Below are 22,047 nucleotides of genomic sequence, written 5' to 3'. Positions count from 1 at the left end.
TACAACCAACTTATTTCATATTGTTTTGATAAAAAATAAGAAGAAGAAAAAAAGTTCAAAACATCTATTTAAATCTCTAAAAATGAACCACGATCATAACCGTTATAAACATGCTCATAATCATCGTCATTATCGTCATCATTATTAACAGCTACTAAATAATTTTAAAATTAACGTATATAAAGTTGAAATGTTGCTGGAGAATGATATAGAAAATTTTTTTACCGGTAGTTTGTTGATCACAAATATTAAAAAAAAATGCTGCTAAACAGCTGCATATAAATAAAAATTTCCATCTAATATGTTATTTTTCAAAAATATATCAATCAATCAATCATTTAATCAATCAGTCAACCAGTCAGTCAGTCAGTCAGTCAGTCAATCAACCAACCGATCAGTCAATCCGCCATCAATCAGTCTAATTCAACTATCAACTTATTCTTCAATCAATCATTCAATTGATTAAATGTAATTAATTAATCAGTCAACTAATCAATTAACTAATCAATAAAACCGATCAATCTATCAGTCAATCAACCCATTAGTTATTCGATATAGCCGACTAATCGTTCGAATATAACCGACACCCGAGCCGATTATACCGATAACTATTGCTCGCCTCGGATTTTGTCCGTCAGTACAGAAGCCAGGATTAATGTGATGAGCTGTTGGCGAGAGAATAATTTTAAATTTAATTTTATTTGATTATTAATCAATTTATTAATTTATTATTTGTTTATATTTTATTAATCAATCAATATTTTTTATTATTTAATCATTGTATTGTTGTGTTACGAGTATTGTAGTAGAAGTAGCGGCAGCAGAAACAGCAGCAGCAGCAGTAGTAGTAGTAGTAGTAGTTGTAGTAGTAGTAATAGTAGTAGTAGTAGTAGTAGTAGTAGTAGTAGTAGTAGTAGTAGTGGTGGTGGTGGTGGTGAAAGTAGTAGTGTAAAACCGACCAGAGCAACGGCGGTAATGGTTGAGATGATACCGAAACCGTGTAGAATTGATTTCAAATTTATTTCGATCAACGTTTTGCATCCCTGGTTGGTTGGTTGATTGTTTGATTGATTGTTTGATTGTTTGATTGGTTAGGTGGTTGTACGTCTGGTTCATTGGTTGATTGGTTGGTTGGTTAGTTGGATAGTTGTATGTTTGGTTGGTTGGTTGGTTGGCTGGTTGATTGATTGGTTGAAAGTTTTGTTCATTGGTTGGCTGGTTGGTTAAATAATTAAAGTTTTATGTTGAGTTTGATAAATTTATTAATTTTTATCAAACAATGTTTAAAACACTTACACATATGTGTAAACACATACAAAATACATACATACAGATACAAACACACACACGCACATATACACATACCCACATATACATATATATATATATATATATATATATATATATATATATATATATATATATATATATATATATACAATACATACAGCGGTGTGAATACAACCTAAACCAGCTGTTTTCTGTATTGTGTTTTTGTATAAATACACACAGTTTACATGCACTTGACGCTAAAAATATTTACAGATTTACTACACACCACACCCAACACCGTACACACACACACATACACACACATTCACACATACACACACATACACAAACACACACATAGATACACAAACAAACAGACACACACACACACAATCAATGTCATTCTCTCTGTAATACAGTTTGCTCAGCGTACTTGTGCGTATACAAAAATGCCTCTTTTGAGTAACTACACCTATGAATATGCGAGTAATTTTCTATTAACATCATCATCATCATAGTCATCATCACCATCACAATCATCATCGTCACAATCATCCCCATCATATCTCACCTTCTGATACACCAGATCTTTATTCAGGTTGACGTCACAATACTTCGTGGTTCCGGTTGAATTCTTGCAGCAGCTCGTCGGTAGCTCGGTTGGAGCAAACGAAGGAACCTTCCTCCAATCGTTGAAGTCGTTGTAGCCACAGCACTCGAACTGTTTTCAAGAATTCATTTTTATCTTTTCGTATCTTACTTTGGCGAATTTACTTTTCTGCGTTAATTTGTACTCTAAAATTATTTACAACCACTATTACAAATACTACTACTGTTGCTGCTACTACTACTACTACTGATACTTCTACTTCCATTACTGCAACTACTACTACTACTGCTACTACTACTACTAATACTACAACTGCAACTTTTACTACTTTGGGGCTTCTGTTAGAGTTAGGTTAGAGTTGACATTTTAATTAATCATAATTAAAATTAAAATTGTAATAATTATTATTATTATTATTATTATGTATTTTTATTACTAACGCCATTCTGCATGGCATTGATGTAGAGGGTACTAGCAGAGTCCGTCTTATAATTGAACATGGACTCGTTGAATTTTTTACTCACTTGATCAGTTGCCTTTAAAAATAATTTTCCGTTAATTTGCTATAATAAAAAAAACAAATGTATGTATATCATGAAAAGATGAATGCTTGAAAAAATAAATGAATGAATGAATAAATGGATAAAAGAATGGATGATTGATAAATGGATGACTAGATAGATGGATAGATTAATGGATAAACGGATGGATAGATCAATTATTATTAACAAGCGTTAACATAAATAATCAGCTTATTTAATAATTATGTTAATTACTTCAATGATAATTATCATAATCAATAAATATGTGATGATTTGGTCTAAAAATAGCTCACGGGTCCGGGCAGAGCAAATCCAACAATGAGGCAGATGATGCTGAGAACCAGGGTGAGAGCTGTGAAGACGCAGAACTGGATAGATGGATGGATAGATGGATGGATTGATGGATAGATGGATGGATTGATGGATAGATGGATGAATGGATGAATAGATAAATGAATAGATGGATAAATAAATTAATGATTGGATGGATTAATTAATGAATAAAGGGATGGATAGATGGATGTGAAAGTAGACGAACAAATAGTAAAATGAATAGATGATAGGTAGAAATTGAAATATAGCAACAACAACGTCACTAAACAATTAAAAAGAATAAAAAATGATCTAACGATAATAAGGAGACATCTATTTTTAGAAATGGCGCCAAAAAGACCGAAAAGGGCCACAAGGACGATGATGCTACCGACCACCAACAAGAAGATGGCGGATGACCTCGTTTCCGTATTGCCACCGGATTTACCGAAACTAATCCCACCCAAAACCAGAAATGCGATACCTAGGGCCTGAGGAGGATGGTAGTGGTGGTGGTGGTGGTGGTGGTTATAGGGATGGTAATGATGACGATGATAAAAACAGTGGTGAAGAAAATGATAATGATGGTGGTGATGACGACGATTAAGATGAAGAAGATAAGATGAACATGGTGATGAGGAAAATGATAATGATGATGCTGGTGACGACGACGACGATGATGATGATGAATGCGAAGTTGAAGATAATGATGAAAATGATGATGATGAGTATAGTGGCGTTGATTATGACGATTATGATGTATGTGACTATTTTTATTTAAAGATGTTTATTGATAAGTTACTAACATGATAAAATAGATAACGATGATGTCAACGTGTGTGTGTGTGTGTGTGTGTGTGTGTGTGTGTGTGTGTGTGTGTGTGTGTGTGTGTGTGTGGTATGTGTGTGGGCGTTTAAATAAAAATTTTGTATACAGCAGTAAACGCAAAAATCCATACCTACATGCTACCTGTCTATGTATGTGTGTGTAGGTGTGTGTGTAGGTGTGATGTATCTGTGTATGTGAGTGGAAGTGTGTGTGTGTGTTGTGTGTGTGTATGTGATGGTATGTGTGTGTGAATGTACGCACTCGTCTTACCTGAGTTTCTTTTGAAGATTTAACTGGAATTATACTTCAAAAATTTTTTTAATATCATTTAAAAAAGACACTTTTTCTTTTCCAGAACTTCTTGAAAAATTTTCAGCAGCACTATTAACTCATAAGACAAAACTATGATGGCATATTAGTGTATATTTTAACTACTATTAATTTTTCTGAAAATTCTCCTAATTAACAATACAGTATACAGCCACGCACACATGTGAGTGATGGGGATTTTTTTGCGCTCGTACCCCGCTACTGCAACACCAGTAGTCAAGTGCTTTACCCACTAAGCTACCTCACTGTCTAAACTGTTGAATAGCAATTGGAATTATTTAAAAATAGTAAAATACGTAAACTCGATAAGAATTACTAATTTGTTAGGATATGAATCGGCAGCACTAAAAGTTGTATCAAAAGCAGTTGAAGTAGTAGCAGCAGTGGTAGCATTAGTAGCCTCATAAACAGTAGGAGTAGCAAAAAAGCAATAGTTATAGTAGCATTGGTAAACAAATTAGACACTTCAAAAGCTTTTAAAACTGTTTACCAAACGATGCATATGAAGTCGTTGATTACAAAAATTTGAATGAAATGACGAAAACGACGACGACGATGATGTTCGTGACGTCAGTAATGATGGTGATGATGTTTATGACGTCAGTGATGATGGTGATGATGTTTATGACGTCAGTGATGGTAGTGACACCAAGGAGGAGACTGTTAACTATTTGTATTTATACAGTGCACATTCATAGTCTTGCAAATGACGACGGCGACACCAAGACGTGGTGCTGTTTGTTGTAAAAAAGATTCAGCAAATAACAACGCAAGCACATCACTGTTGATGACGTCATTAGAATGGAACGCCAAATATGCAATGAAACACACACACACACACACACACACACACACACACACATATATATATATATATATATATATATATATATATATATATATATATATATATATATATATATATATATATATATATATATATATATATATATATTTATTTATGTGTTAATATATACACACATATTGATTGAGCATATATACACGCAACACATGCACACTACACACGTACACATAAACACATACACACCATCACACGACAACATCCATAGCAGTATTGATAGAATGATACTGACCCTTAACAAGTAATGGTAGCAATTAATATCAATACGCATAATATAATAATGATAATAATATAATAAAAATAATATAATAATGAAATAACATTAATAATAATTATATAATAAAAATAATATAATAATGAAATAATATTAATAATAATAATTACGCGTCATTTATATAGCACCTTCTTTTTATTGTCAGGTGTGCTTTAAATCAATTTTTCCGCATGCATACAGCTTTTTGCGTGCAGACTTATAATATACATGCTTGGATCTTCTTGCATTCAAACCTTGTCAGTGTAACACAGATGACGGACACTTTACCACTGCACCGTCTGAAAAATATAGAGGCGAATAACCCTAAAAAAAATGAATACCTACGACGGTGACTATACGGAAGAGGTAATAAGAAGAAATGACTTTTATACTAGCGAACGTTGTCGAGCAAATGTAAATTTGATATGACGTGAACAGTAATAATAACAAACAAATAATATTCAATTTAATAATAATAACAATAATAATAATGACAATATTATTGTTATTATAAATAAATTATTATTAATGTTATAATGTCAGCAAATTTACCAGCTGAATAATGCAGAGCAAGGAGACAAAAACTTGAAGACACTTGACCACTCCAGACATTTTCCTCTATTAGAGTTGCGGTACTTATGACGTCACTGTTTTGTATGTTTGTTTGTTTGTAAGTATTTAAATGTGTGCGTGTTTGTATTTGCGATAATTGTATGTACACGTGTTTGTATCTTCGACGTATACATGTTTGTATATGTTGTACGTTGTATGTATCTGTTTTGTAAGTGTGCGTGTGTGTGTGTGTGTGTGTGTGTGTGTGTGTGGTGTGTGTGTTTGTTAGGCGTTATATAAATTATTAGATTGTATAACATACAATTATAATTATTTTTTCGTTAACTTAAAGACAGTTTAAAAGAACCTCTCCCTAAATAATACTTTAATTATTTTCTGATTTGCTTTCATGTTAAAAAGAATCGTCATCTTACGAGTCTTCCTAAGCAAACATTAACGAAATTTGCACTAGATGAACTGCTTAAAAATTCTCAAACAAATATTCAGTATTGTTCGTTTGTTTGCTTGTTCATCCGTTTGTTTGTTCGTTAATTTGTTCGTTCAGTTGTCCATTCATTCGTTGTTCTCAAGCCAAGCGTCAATATAATCTGTTTGGCCAATAAAATTTTTCATAAACTCATTCCCAGATAGGACCGCCATTTTATTATCAACGATTTGATTGATCTATTTTCAACTTTGAATATTATAAAAAAATTTTCATTAAATGAATGCTTTAAAAACGCAACTTAGGCATGTGAGACTGAAAAAAATATGTTCGCCATTCAGTTTTACTCATAAAATTTTGTCAAAACATCAAAACGTACTAATTAACTAACCAATTAACTAGTTGAAGTTATACAAAAAAATAAATTGAAAATCTATCCAGTCCACTGAGAAAAAAGGGAGAGATCCGACAAATGTTTAATGTTACCTCGACTCGGTCCGCAATTTATTTTCTGAGTCACAGTTCTATTGATTTCTAGTTCTATTAATACGTTGTATTTGAAATTAACCCAAGCTAATGTATGTACGTATATTTCGCTATTACTATTAATAATACTACTACTGCTACTGCTGCTGCTTCTACTACTACTGCTAGTTTTATCGCTGCTACTATCACTATAACAACCACTACTGTTTTTAAACGGTTTTCGTCAATCGATATTTGTATCGATACTTATTTATATTTGAAAGTTTTAGTAAACAAATTGTAACCAAAACATTTAAATAGATGTTATAAAGAATAATAGAAAAAATTAATAGCCTGATATTGCACTATATACGCGCGTTACGAACTGACAGACGTGAAAATTTTGAAATAACCGACGCAAAATAAAATGTTCACTTTTCTCCTTCTTTCTCTCTCTCTCTCTCTCTCTCTCTCTCTCTCTCTCTCTATCAAGAAAACGAATTTACTCATCAAATGAAATATACAAACAACAAAAATAATAAAAAATAAAAATAGTAGTGATAATAATAAAGATTAATAATAACAATAATAATAAATTATATACTAACCTTTAGTTTAATAATTCAGATCTGAAACGCCCGATTCAAAATTTTTCAACAAAATGTCATCAAAATAGAGCCATGTATCTAATATATGAACATATATTGTATAGTATATATAACATATATATATATAGTAAGAGAGAGAGAGTGAGAAAGAGAGAGAGAGAGACATATATACTCGGACTTATATATACATAGATCCGTACTAGGTTTTTCTATATATCTTTTAATGTTATGAGTATATTTAATCAATACTCTATATCGCATCATGTTTTATGCTGTTTTTTCATATTTTTAGTGACCCAACTAAATGATATTGTTAGTATTTTAATTTTAAAGAATTAATTAATTAATTAATTAATTAATAATAGTTTCTTATGCTTATAATTAAGCGTACGTAAAAATTTTAGTTTGGTATGTTGGAAATGATTTAAGGTTGCCAAATTTGTTGAATATAGCCCAAATGATAAAACAGAAACCTTTGGGGGAACGTATGTTTGTGTGTATGTGTGTGTTGCTATGTATTAGTTTGTGTGTATGTGTGTATGTATGTGACCAAGCATTACCATAGTAAGAAATCAAGTTGTATTGGCAACATCATTTTTGCGCGCGTGTGTGTATGTGTGTGTGTGTACGTTTGTGTGTGTGTGTGTGTGTGTGTGTGTGTGCGTGTGTGTGAGTGGGTGGGTGTGTATGTGTGTGAGTAAGTGTGTGAGTGTGTGTAAACAAATATGTGTACGTAGTTATATTTGCTCAGGGTTACTATGGAATTGTTGGGAAACAGTTGGCTCAGCGATTTCCACGCGTAAGATGGCTTGCTTTGACAACTTGTCATTAAATTTATTTAGTATCATTATCATCATTGTCGTCAGTATCATTATCATAGTCAGTTAGTATCATTATCGTCACGGACATTCATCACAATTATCATCATTGCAGCTATCTCCAATTGGTTATATCGTGGCAGTCGTCATATTCATCAACGCTATCATCATCATCAACGCCATGATTTATATTATTATTATTATTATCATTATCATTTTTATCATTATTATCATAATTATAACCATCGTCGTCATAATTGAACAGCTGTTTGTCATCACAATCACCATCATGGCATATAAGATATGTCGCCACCATCGAAGCAACCAGCATCATCATAAGCATTAAACGTTTTCAAAAAGGCAGAGCCCCAAAGCCAACCAGGTCAGGGCTAAGCCCTCTCACAATAAATATTTTTGTTGAGATTAGTGTTAGGTTTTCCAATGATGATGATGATGATGAGAATGGCGACGATGATGATGAGGATGTGTGTTTAATATTTTAAAAGATAAATCTATGTAGGTGCATTTGCTTAGTTGAGGCATGTTTAGAATTAAATAAAAACTATGTTGTAACGAGTTTATTTTTTACCTAAGTTTATTTTTATAAACATTAAGTTATAGTAGAGTGTTTGTGTGTGTTTTTTGTGTGTGTGTGTGTATGTGTGTGTGTGTTTGTGTGTGTGTGTGTGTGTGGTGTGCGTGTTAAAAATTTTTTAATTATTCTCCATTCTGAGTTTGTGAGTCAATATTGAGAACAGCAGCAGCACGACGAGCTGTTGGGTGAAAATTATAAATTCAATAACATAATCAATATAGCTCATATAGTTTCTATAAATTCTTGTTTAAATATTTAATTTTTAGAAATAACATCAACACACACACACACACAACACATCAACCCACACACACACACGGCACATGTGAATACACAAAAACCCACGCATCACTCACAAAATGAACGTTGAAATAGAGAATATCTTTGCATTTAAACCCCGCAACTGCAACAGACGTACCGGACGCTTTAACCCTTACACTATCCAAATCATCGCAATACGACTAACCGTAATCAGAGAGGCAAATATTGACGTTGTGCCGCACATAGAGGAGGTCGATAGGTAAGATTCAACAAATGCTGTTTTGCATCCCTGTTTCGTTTGTAATCATCATCACCATCATCATTACCACAACCACCACCAGCATCATCATCTCCATTACATCATCATCGTCGTCTTCATCACCCTTTCGTGAACTTTAGCCTTATCCTTAACGGAATGACAGGTGGAGCTGACGTCAGTTCTTCCGTTGGTGAGGTTGCAGCAGCTCAGCGGCAGTCCTCCATTGTTCAAGAATCCAGGAATCGCCAGCCAGTCACTGAAATTGTTGAATCCATAACAGCCATGCTACAATAAAAACAAAATTACAATAATATTACTAATAGCTATAGTAATAATAATAATAATAATAATAATAATAATATATATATATTATATATGTATACATTAAATATAATTGTGTAAATATACACACATATACATACACACACAAAACACACACAACAATGTCCATTTACAATTAGAATGAAAAAAAATGAAAAATACAAAAACATAACAACGCGGTATATTTAAGATGGTACAACAGCAAACGTTGTCCCAAATTTCAAATTCACTCAATCACATCTTATTTAAGAGTTCTATTTCAGATGGTCGAATCTGTCATTCCAGCCCTAGTACAGATCGCAATTAGCTTCGCACTCCCACTTCACGCCAAATCCTCTCTTCAAGCCATAATCAAATTTGCCATTCATCATATCATATTTTATATCATCAGTAAATATAATCTCACTCTAGGTCAACGTTTAATGCTCTTATTTTTTTTAATTCAAATTCACTTTTTTAACTTTTCTCAAAAGTTTAAAGGACACACACGTGGTACGACGCACTCCACACGATGCACGACTTTATATTTTAGGTGTATATCTCTATTCTATGCAGCATCAGTGCCGGCCAGGAATCAAAACTACTTCAGCGACTTGATAAACGGAGCCAGCACCACAGACCACCTCTGAAAGTCGTCAATGATTTGCTTCGAGGAAACGTCTTTTAGGTACGTAGGCATGTTGCCGTTGAAACGCTGATTCTGAAAGACCAATATCTGTTCAATTTGTTAAAAATAATTATTATTAAAATGTTTTTAAGAAAGTTCGATTGTAAATTTATTCATTTATCTATTTATTCAATTATTTATATATCCATTCACTCATTCATTCATTCAATCGTTCGTTCGTTCATTCATTCATTAATTCATTCATTCATTCATTCATTCATTCATTCATTCATTCATTCATTCATTCATTCATTCATTCATTCATTCATTCTCTCACTTGTCCGGGTATAAAAAACGAAAGGGTTATGATACTGATGATACTGAGGAAGAAAACGACAACGATAAATATACAGGACTGTAAGTTTGTTTGTTTGTTTGTACGTGTGTGTGTACGTTTGTACGTGTATATGAGTGTATGTGATTTTGTGTAAGTGTGTGTATGTGTGTGTGTGTGTACAGACAAAATAATTCACAGCATATAACGTTAAAATAAAAAAGATTAATGAATTTAATAAATTGTTACTATTAATACTATGTATACTAAACTACTATTACCATATTACTACTACTACTACTACTACTACTACTACTACTACTAATACTACTACTACTACTACTATTACTACTACTATTATCACTACTACTACTACTACTACTACTACTACTACTACTACTACTACTACTACTACCACCACTACTACTACTACTACCACTACTACTACTATTATCACTACTACTACTACTATTATCACTACTACTACTACTACGGCTATGACTACTACCACTACTACTACTACCACCACTACTACTACTACTACCACTACTTCTTCTAACAATGATCAGGAGGCAGACATTTCTTATGATAGCTCCGACAAAACTGGAGATCGCGACGACGATGATGACACAGCCGACAACGACGAAGAACCCAAAAACCTCTTTGACCCTTGCATCTGACCTATTTGAACCTATTCCACCAATGATGAGGACGAATAAACCGAGCAGCTAGTGGTTGTGTCGAGTCAAGTCTTGTAGTTTTTTTGTGTTTTGCTTGCATGTTTGTTTGTTTGTATGTGTGTGTGTGTGTGTGTTTGCTTGTTAGTGTGTTTGTGTGTGTGTGTTTACTTGTTAGTGTGTTTGTGTGTGTGTGTGTGTGTGTGTGTGTGTGTGTGTGTGTGTGTGTGTGTGTGTGTGTGTGTGTGTGTGTGTGTGTGCTACTTGATTGTAAACAGTGATGTCAATATAATGGTAATAAATATAGAGAGATAAATACAAAACAAATAAAAATAAAATACAACCAATTGAACGAGACTGAACATGACAACAATAAGTTGAAGACATTTTGTTGAGGCGGCCATATTGTTGAATCCGTGTTGTTATTATTATAGTTGTTATTATTACTATTGTTGTTGTTGTTACTATTGCTATTGTTGTTGTTATTGCTAATTTAACTATCAAAATTATATGTAATTAATACAAATATTTGATTAACAAGTTGTGATTAATAAATAAACTAATTAAAAATATAAATAAAGAATTTTTTGGCTTCATAAAATTGTTTTTTTTATAAAAGTTAAAGAAAATTGCTGTGTTTCCGCAATTTTGTTCACTAGTGTATTGTTGTTGTTATTACTATTGCTATTGTTGTTGTTATTGCTATTGTTATTGTTGTTGTTATTACTATTGCTATTGTTATTGTTATTAATATTGCTATTGTTGTTGTTGTTGTTGTTCAAATGGTCTTTTTTTGTATTCTGCTGATGTCAAGACTGGAAATTTATTTAGCAATGAAACACACTTTCACAAAAATAATTTTGCGTCTGCGTTAATCAATTAATTTTTATTTAAATTTTATTGTCAAGTTATCATTCAAAAATGTTGGATAAATCTAGTTGCATACTTTTGCCTTCAATTTTTGCCTTTTGTATTTTAAATTCTTCTCTGGAGTACTCTACCGACTAGTTATAAATAAATTAATTAATTGAAATTTATCAATTAATTGATTGGTTAAATAGATGTATTGATAAATTAATAAATAAATGTTAATGGATGTTAATGTTAATCGCTACGAGTCGAATATTTGTTTAAAAGTTTATTTACTTCATGTTTATGAGCTACGTCACATTCACATGCATAAGCATTTTGCTTTTACGCACACACCAGATGAGTATGTTTTCAAAAATAATTTGAATGTGAGTGTTTGTTTGTGTGTGTGTGTGTGTGTGTGTGTGTGTGTGTGTGTGTGTGTGTGTGTGTGTGTGTGTGTGTGTGTGTGTGTGTGTGACTCACTGAAGATGTTCATAATATAGCAATAGCTGTCTTGAAAACATCGAATATAAGAAATATCAACGCTGAATGGAAATCATGTTGAAAATGAAAGCATGAAAAACGAGTTGACATTGAATCATCTGCAGTGATAACAACAACATTACCATTCACTTTATAATTTATATAAAATGCAACAAAAATAAAAATACTATATGCGTGTGTGCTTGTGTGTGTTTATATGTATGTGTGTATGTGTGTGCGTGTGTGTAGTTAACTTTTATAATGAGATTTGAGCAATCATACATATATCGTAGCATAGTATTGTGGTTACAGGAGTTTAGCTGTTCATCCTACTTGGATTGACTGAAAGATCCCAAATTTTCGAAATGGTTGTTGCGTTGCTGTTGCTACCAAAAGGACAAAAACGTGGCTGCTTGTACTACTGCATTATTATTCAACACGTGTTACATTATTAACAATGTAGGTTTACTACGATTTAGTAAAATATTTTGTTTTTTAAAATTGCATGAATTTAAAAGCGTGTAAACAGATTTAAAAATTGACGAGTGTATGAATGGTGAGTGAGTGAGTGAGTGAGTGGGTGAGTGAGTGAGTGAGTGATTGAGTGAGTGAGTGAGCGAGTGAGTGAGCGAGTGAGCGAGTGAGCGAGTGAGTGAGCGAGTGAGCGAGGGAGTAAGTGAGTGGTTGTTTTTTTCATTCATTAACACTTCAGTTTTGTATTAATCGTTTAATAACTAAATGTTCACGACAACTTTATTTTCAAATATTGATTTCTAAACACATTTAGAGTAAGATAGATAGACATCTTCATAGAACGTACATAGATAGAAGAATAAATTTTTTATCATTATATACTGACCATCACCTTAGAATCATATATCCTGTATACATTAATCAGATTAGCTATTATTTAAAGTATTTAATGGGTAATTTTCATAAGTAGAACAACAATTTTCATATCAAATTTTCATACCTTATGATGTTTCTAACTAAATTTAATTTAAAAATTTGTCTAAATTAATCTCTAATCGACAAAATGTCTGATTGAATCACTGATCCGTGTTTGAGATTCGGGCGAATATTCGATTAAAACCGATTTATTTAAACCGGTTTATATTCTTTGCGGACTTTGTCTGTCAGACAGGCAGCCAGAATTATTAGAACAAGCTGGTACAGGAAAAAAATAATATTAAATATATTAGAATTTTATTATATATAATAAATAAAAATAATAAAAGTAATAATAATTATGATCATAATTTCATAATATTAATAACTATATTATTCCTTTAAAGAGGATGTTTAAGATGATGATATCGTTGAGGATAATGTCTAAGACATGATGAAGAAGAGGGAAACGATGACGATGATAGTGATGATGACGATGATGATGGCGGTTATGATGGTAAGGACGAAAGTGATTTTTACTCTAAAAATAATACCACAGCTTAGAAATAGTAGCAGTAAAACTAACCAAGGCAGCTGCAGTAACGCTTGCAATGATGCCAAATCCTTGTAGGATGGTTTTCATTGAGTTAGTCATGGGCTCCTGGCAACCCTGTCAATTTTTTCGTGACGTCATAACTTTTTGTTATCATTATCGTCATCACGCTATCATCTTCTTGTCGTCGTTTACTCATTGCTATCAGTATCGTCTTCACATCGTGTTATGGTCTCATTATCATTTAACCATCATCAACAACATCATTGTTATCCTCATCGTAACGGATAACCTCCACCAGTACCAACCAGTTTGAATATGTACTCTCCATCTCCTGCAAAATCATTACAAGCCCTCAGTCTGCCAGTTGAGTTACTACAGCAACTTATCGGAAGTTCTCGTGGCTGAAATCCCGGCATCTGGTACCATTCCGTGTAAGTGAAGTACCCGCAACAACTGTACTTTAAAATTTATTCGTTACCATTTTTTAGTATTTCTCAGATGTTTCAACTTCAGCAGTAGTGGATTAATTAAGCAGCTTTGACTTATGGCCAAATTTTTGAAAATTTGAAAAAAAAATTTTTTCATTCAATTTAATTTTGTTAGTGTGGCCAAATCTAGGCTGGCTGACAGCCCTCTAGATCCGCCATTGAACTTCAAAATAGTGTACGTATGTATTTAGATACGCGTAAAACAACGCATCACACGCGCATTGCATTTGATTGAGACGGGCTTCGACTGCCAAACAACTTTTCTCTTTACACACAGACATCATTGGAACATTTGAAATAAAAAATTAAGGATGTCATTGCTTGGCTGATTGCTAAATTAACTCACGTCAGAAGTAGAGTCGGTAGCCATATAATGCGTTGTTATTATGAATTAATTATCATAATAATAATTATTATTATTATATTTGTTGTTATTATGAATTAATTATCATAATAATAATTATTATTATTATATTTGTTGTTATTATGAATTAATTATCATAATAATAATTATTATTATTACATTTGTTGTTATTATGAATTAATTATCATAATAATAATTATTATTATTATATTTGTTGTTATTATTTTTATTATTTTATCATCATCGTCATCATTCTAGCCAACTTAACCGACGCTGAGTTGCATGCTGTCGATGAAGTTCCTGCTGGCGCCATCCTCCTTGTACTTGGTCATGCTGTCGTTGAAGTAGCGGCCTGTGGCGTTCGTAACCTGAATGAGTGAGTGAGTGAGTTAATGAATGGATGGATGAATGAATTATTTATTGAATGAATGAACGGATAAATGAATGGATAGATGAATGAATGAATGACTGGTTTAATGAATAAATGATTGATTGATTGAATTAAATAATTAGCCAACGAAATAGACGAATGAACGCTCAAAAGAATGAATGTGCGAAAAAATGATTGAACTAGATAATTAATTAGCAAATGGGAAAAAACGAATGAAGGAATGAATGAAGGAATGAATCCTAACCGTTCCTGGGAGTGCAAATCCGACTATGACGCAGACGATACTCAAAATCATCGTGATTCCTACCGCAATACAGAACTGTTGATGGATGGACGGACGGATGGATGGATGGATGGATGGATGAATGGATGGATGGATGGATGGATGAATGGATGGATGGATGGATGGATGGATGGATGGATGGATGGATGGATGGATGGATGGATGGATGGATGGATGGATGGATGGATGGATGGATGGATGGATGGATGGATGGATGGATGGATGGTCAAATGAATGGACACAAATTGAACTACCACTACTACCAGCCAGTCAAACGACTACTACAACGACGATATCACAACACATTGCTAACAGAAATGAGAAGGCAGGCATGCTTGATGATCGCTCCACACAAGCCGAACAGGGCGACAACGACGATGACGCCGCCGACGACGAGCAGAAAAATGGCGGCTGATTTTGTTTCCGCTCCAGATCCCGATTTGTTTAAACCCACACCACCCATTATCAGGAAGATTACTCCTAAAATCTGATTGGTTGGTGGGTGGGTGGTGGGTTTTAGAGATGAATATGTCTTTTTTGGGGTGATGGTAGTTATGATGGGTGATGTTGTTGATGGTGTTTATATGATGATTATGATGATGATGAAGATGATGATGATGACGATAACAGTGATAACGATAATAATGATAATAATGATGATGAAGATGATGGCAAAGATGATGATGATTTTGATGATGAAAATAATGACGAATATGATGAAAATGATGATTTAGATGATGAAAATGATGATTTAGATGATGAAAATGATGATTTAGATGATGAAAATTATGATTAAGATGATGAAAAAATTGTTCGGTTATTCTTCTGACGTTAATTGCGATAGGTTGGGAACATTGATTTTAACATTTGCACGCTCGTGATACTTTCAACGTTAGTCGACACTTTCGATAATATCAATTAGTAAATAAAGCTATAAATTAATAATTAATTATAAATATCAATTATTATTGTTATTATTATTATCATTATTATTATTATTATCATTATTATTATTATTATTATTAATTATATTATTATATTATTATTATTATTATACAAGAAATACTTAATTAAGAATTACTCAAAACACGTAGTAGTACAGTAGTTTTACGATTTTAATTCAATTAATTCATTTCCTTTTAAAATCAATTATTTTTACCATATTAGTACTAAAAATATGGCATATATAGTGGTGGTAGTAGTAGTAGTTGTTGCTGTAGTAGAAGTAGTAGTGTAGTAGTAGTAGCCGTAATAGTAGTTGAGTTGTAAGCATTGGAGTATTTGTTTGAAATGGTTTTTAATATTTTCGCTGGTAAGATAATAATGTTCAGAGGTAACGAAATTCTCGTCACTAAAGTTTAATGGCATTTTAATAAATACCAATTTCCGAACCATTTCTCAGTTAGATGTAAGATGACTATGGCAAGTTTGCCATCATCAGACTTGATAAAGCATCGAAAGCGTTTTTGTACGGTACTTAGGTTGGCTAATATCATTGTCAATTTTATTGTCCTTAACATAGTTAACATTGTCCTTAACATAGTTAACATAGCTAATAATTATAGTTATAATAATAATTATTATGAAATTATTAGTTATTATTATTATAAATTAATATTATTAACAAACTAACGAATTGCAGAATGCACAATATAGCAACTACAACTTGTAAGCATTTTATCGAACCGCCTGACATTGTTCACCTGTACATGCGAATATTTTAATAATAATAATTATTATTATTTTATTATTTATATTATTATTATCATTACTGTTTATTATTATTTTTTTTTATTGTTGTTGTTGTTTGTAAATGTATTCACTTTGCATATTTGGAGCACATATAAGTTTGTATGGTTGTATATTTTGTTTACCTATGTGTTGAATTCAACATTACAATGTTTGTCTATGTATGTTTATGAGTGTGTGTGTTTATGTTTATGTCTAGATGTATGTTTATGTATTGTTCTATATGCTTTCAATTGACACAAGCGTCATCGGGTGTGACTTATTTTAAATTATTACTAAAATTTTATAAAAAAATTCTACAAGATATAAAAATATACACAGATAAATCTCAGTCATTTCTCAACTAATGCATACAACACACATTTATTTTACCTTTTTGTATCGCAAACTTCAAAAAAGGTTTTGAAAAAAAAAAATTTCAAAAAATCCTGAAAATTTTAAGCAAAACAAATTGCTAATTAGCATGTACTATATAAACACAAGCAAATGCAATCATGCATTATTATCAATCTAGATATACTATATAGTGTTCATGTTCAACGATATATAACGAGTTGTTTAATGACATCTTTTTTCGTACCTACGTAAGTAATAGATTATTAACTGTGTTTGTATCTCTCTCTCTCTCTCTCTCTTTTTCTCTCTCTCTCGCATGGGAACAGGAATCGAGGGAATCTTATTGTTCCTATGGGATTCCCCTGGTTCCCATGGAATTCCCATGAAAATTGGTAAAACTTAATTTTCGTGAATGGGAATTTCAGGAAATAGAGAATCGCTGTTCGGGAATCGGGAATGACGGGCTGGAATGGAAAAATGACATCAACGTGACAAAATAAAAGACTGTATATAATTTTCGGGAATGTTGTCATAAATGGGACTTAGAGTGGGAATCTGGAATGACATAATAAAATAGGAGGGAATTTGGGACAAGTTTCAATTCCCGCTCACCTCTAGCTTACACTCATAAACGAACGGGGTCTATATAATAAAATTTTCTGTTTTTTATATTTGTGTGTGTATGTGGATGTGTTTTTACGTGTATGTGTTTTTACGTGTATGTGTTTGTACGTATATGTGTTTGTTTGTTTGTGTGAGTGTATGTGTTTGTACGTGTATGTGTTTGTTTGTGTGTGCTTAAAATTACGGAGGTGTGTTTGCAATGCATTGATTAAAATCGAACGAGGATTGCTTTATTTGATGCGATATATTGATAATATTGTATGTATATATATAAATATATACACACACACACACACATATATATTTATATATATATATATATGCGATATATTTACAATATTGTATGTATATATATATATATATATATACATTATATATACAATACTTACCAGCGTACATTTTCGCCATGGTTTTTTGCCTACGTTTCATATTCTCCGTTGTTTTATTACATGCATGTCTTAATTAATGTGTGTTATAGTGTTATACATGTGGATGTTCGTCACACACACACACGCACACACACAAAAACACGCACACGCACACGCACTCACACACACATAGCTATATATATATACATATATATTATATTAGAAATATATGTTGCATCATTTTTTATGTGTGTATATGCCATTGTTATGTCTGAAAACATGATGACATCTGGTATTTAAATCACATGTGGTGATTATAGCGATGCGGTCGAAGATTAGCCTGCTCAAACACAAATATCATTCTATGGTTTCTGACAATTTTTTGGCAGTAAGGATTTCTTTTCTTTCAAAAAATTAAAATGCTAACCGAATGAGAATAAGAGTATTAGTTAATAAGCAAATGATTTTAATCAAACTTATCTATCTGACTTTTTTTATGTAAAAAATTTCTCACACCTTTATAAAAAAAAAGCTCTCGTACCTATATATTTTTATCTAAACAACATTGCTCTAAACATCAAAATTAGTCGTATTTACTATAATAATATCAACTACAAGTCTTAAGTCTACAGCGTTCAATAATCATCATCATCATCAACATCATCATTCCACCATCATCTTCATAATTTTGGTGTTATTATCACCATCATCATCGTCATCGTTGTCGTGTCATTACTGTTATCATATTATTATTATTTTATTATTTCAATCATAATATAATATAATAAATTGGTGCAATTTGTTACAAGCGTGTAACACATATAAGCGGTTAATTAATAAATGAAACAATAACATTGTATAATAATAAAATTATTTTAATGACAAATTTTCGATTCGAATAAATAAAGTCGATATTTAATGAAATCCATCATCAAATCAATCATTCGATGGATCTAATATATAAAAAAAATTATCCCTCGTTAAGATCGGAAATGGATTTTTTAAATCGGAAAAGGATTGCTCGCTTAAACGGGATTGTATTCTTTCCTCATTTTGTCGGCCAGGCAAGAAGCCAGAATCAGAGTTATAAGCTGTCAAGTGAGAAAAATATATTATTTTTTTGCAAATTATATTTTAATGATAATAATAACAATAGTAATAATAACAATGTAATTTAATCTATTTCAGCACATTTTTTTGCTTAAAAAGGTTAAAGGTCAAAGGTCTATAGGACCCTTCCAAACTTCAGAGGTGTCAACACAAACAGCGTATATGAATACGTGCTAAATGTCGCAACCGACGCACTGAATATGATAGCTCGTAGCTACTCATAATCTAATTAATTAACATAATATAATATTATAAATGTTAATTATAAGTAATTAATTGTAAAAATAATTTATGTTAATAGCACTAACCAAAGCTCCGGCAGTTATGCTTGAGATGATTCCAAAGCCGAAGAGAATGGCTTTCAGATTGGATTGAATTGGAGTTATACAGGCCTGTGTAATTGTTGGGTTAATTTTATGTTAATTTATGCTAATTTATGCTAATTTCATGGTCATTTATGTTAGTGTCATGTTATTTATATCAAATTCACCAAAATCATCGGCGTACATTGTAATCATATGATTGTGTTCTGTTATCATCATCGTAGTTACAGACTTACTCACATCAAGTTGCGTATCTCTAATACTCATCAATCATAATTGTATTAATATCATCATGGTCATTATCATTAGCTCATTATGGTAAAAAAAAATACGTCACATTAAAATATTATCACTCTTTTTAATATCATCTCCACCGTCTTCGACATCATCGTTTAAATTATCTTCATATGATCGTGATGACCGACAAACAAACAAACAAACACAGAAACAAATCACATCTCTTCCCCATTCATACTCACTAATCATATAAATTTACTCATTCTCACCCCATACATTCACCACCACAACAAAGCAAATAAATAATGACACACGTAGTAACTGTTTTTTCCTAAACTAACCACTTGATAGTAGTAGCTTTCGTTTTGGGAAAGGTAATTACAGCCGTCGAACTTTCCAGTAAAATTGGTGCAACAGCTCCCTGGCAACTCACCCGATTTAAATTGTGGCAAATTACTCCAATCTTTGTAGCCATTATATCCGCAGCAAGTAAACTGTTAGATGAATGGATAGAAGTGTGGGTGGTGCAATGATAAGAATTCTAATGAGTGTCCCGACCTTTAAATCCAAAACGTATGCGGTGGGTGGTGCTTGTGTGTTTACAGAACGCTTTGCGTGTGCGTCTGTGTGGTACATGTATGTGTGCGTGTGTGGTGTATGTATGTGTGTGTGCGTGAGTAGTGTGTGTGTGTGTGGGTGTGTGTGTGGGTGTGTGAGTGTTGATGCTTCTGAGAAATATATAACATTTTAATATTCCTACTTTAGAAACCTCCATTTAGAGGTACCCTAAACGCGTAGACCCACGCCAAATCACCCTTCCGACCCCCTACCTCTTTTCCAGGGCTTAATTATAATTATTATTATAAATGTTGTCATAAGGAAAGTGTGCCAACTGAACTTACCCCATTCTGAATGCTGTCGATGTATTCACGTGCCAATGAATCATTTTTATATTTGGGCATGCTGTCGTTGAACTTTTGCCCAACCAGGTTGGCCGCCTGTTGCAGAAGGTTTTATTTAAATAATTGTTTATTATTATTATTATTATACCAAAATTTATTATTAAACCATAATTAATTAATAATTGTTACTATTAATTACAATTTTTTTTATTTTTCTGGGTGATGTTGAGTTGAAATTGTCTCGAAAATTTACTCCTACCTATAAATACTCAAAATTTAGAAAATGTTCTCAAATTGTTTTTCAATTATGAACAAACTTTGGAATGTTATTTCAATATTTAACAAACAAATTGAATTTATATATCGTAATACATATAACATTCGATTCATTTTAAACTTAATTTATCAAGCCAACCATGTTTAATTTAATCATCTTCTTAGCTAATCCGTCTGATTTAAAAAAAATTTTGGCCTTTAAAAAGTTAAAAATAGATAAATAAAATAATTTTTTTCGTTCAACTGACCGGTCCAGGCACTGCGAATCCAACGATGAGACAGATGATGCTAAGTACAAGGGTTATGGCAATTGCAATACAGAACTGTTGATGAACGGATGGATGGATAGATAAATGAGTGAATAATGGATGAATGAATGGTTAAATTATGAAATGAATGGATGGATGAATAGATGGGATGGATAGATAGATGAATATATGTATGGTATGGATTGCTAGATGAATGAATGGATGGATAGACAGATGGATGGATGGATAAACGGATGAACGGATGGATAAAAAAATGAATGAATGAACGGATGAATAAAAAAATGAATGAATGAATGGATGGATGGATGGATGGATGGATGGATGGATGGATGGATGGATGGATGGATGGATGGATGGATGGATGGATGGATGGATGGATGGATGGATGGATGGATGGATGGATGGATGGATGGATGGATGGATGGATGGATGGATGGATGGATGGATGGATGGATGGATGGATGGATGGATGGATGGATGGATGGATGGATGGATGGATGGATGGATGGATGGATGGATGGATGGATGGATGGATGGATGGATGGATGGATGGATGGATGGATGGATGGATGGATGGTTAACAAATTACACCATTA

The 22,047-nt window shown here is 32.4% G+C and overlaps 4 protein-coding genes across 4 annotated transcripts in view; all 4 read right to left on the bottom strand.

Moving 5' to 3' along the window:
- Positions 1-608: 608 nt before the first annotated feature.
- HELRODRAFT_163646 (hypothetical protein) lies at positions 609-5,622 on the bottom strand (the record flags this gene model as incomplete). Its single annotated transcript, XM_009027467.1, has 5 exons — positions 609-665; positions 1,844-1,993; positions 2,323-2,418; positions 3,054-3,227; positions 5,563-5,622. 5 exons carry the CDS (start codon positions 5,620-5,622, stop codon positions 609-611), a joined length of 537 nt encoding a protein of 178 aa, XP_009025715.1.
- Positions 5,623-9,914: 4,292 nt separating this feature from the next.
- HELRODRAFT_163645 (hypothetical protein) lies at positions 9,915-11,356 on the bottom strand (the record flags this gene model as incomplete). The annotated part of the gene is made up of 4 exons (XM_009027466.1): positions 9,915-10,049; positions 10,279-10,356; positions 10,836-11,003; positions 11,297-11,356. 4 exons carry the CDS (start codon positions 11,354-11,356, stop codon positions 9,915-9,917), a joined length of 441 nt encoding a protein of 146 aa, XP_009025714.1.
- A 3,490-nt stretch (positions 11,357-14,846) lies between these two features.
- Positions 14,847-16,953, bottom strand: HELRODRAFT_163644 (hypothetical protein; the record flags this gene model as incomplete). The annotated part of the gene is made up of 3 exons (XM_009027465.1): positions 14,847-14,951; positions 15,571-15,744; positions 16,891-16,953. The coding sequence occupies 3 exons, from the start codon at positions 16,951-16,953 to the stop codon at positions 14,847-14,849; spliced, it is 342 nt and encodes a 113-aa protein (XP_009025713.1).
- Positions 16,954-19,359: 2,406 nt separating this feature from the next.
- The window catches only part of HELRODRAFT_163643 (hypothetical protein), a gene marked incomplete at both ends in the record, with an annotated part of 6,506 nt that continues 3,818 nt past the window's right edge, over positions 19,360-22,047 (bottom strand). Inside the window, 4 exons of the mRNA XM_009027464.1 lie at positions 19,360-19,425; positions 19,753-19,836; positions 20,346-20,498; positions 20,907-21,002. Of these exons, the coding sequence (XP_009025712.1) occupies positions 19,360-19,425; positions 19,753-19,836; positions 20,346-20,498; positions 20,907-21,002 (399 nt within the window). The remainder of the gene's footprint in view (positions 19,426-19,752; positions 19,837-20,345; positions 20,499-20,906; positions 21,003-22,047) is intronic.

Source organism: Helobdella robusta, assembly GCF_000326865.2.
Source record: "Helobdella robusta unplaced genomic scaffold HELROscaffold_5, whole genome shotgun sequence".
NCBI classification, from domain to species: Eukaryota; Metazoa; Annelida; class Clitellata; order Rhynchobdellida; family Glossiphoniidae; genus Helobdella; species Helobdella robusta.
This window is presented reverse-complemented; position numbering and strand designations above follow the sequence as displayed.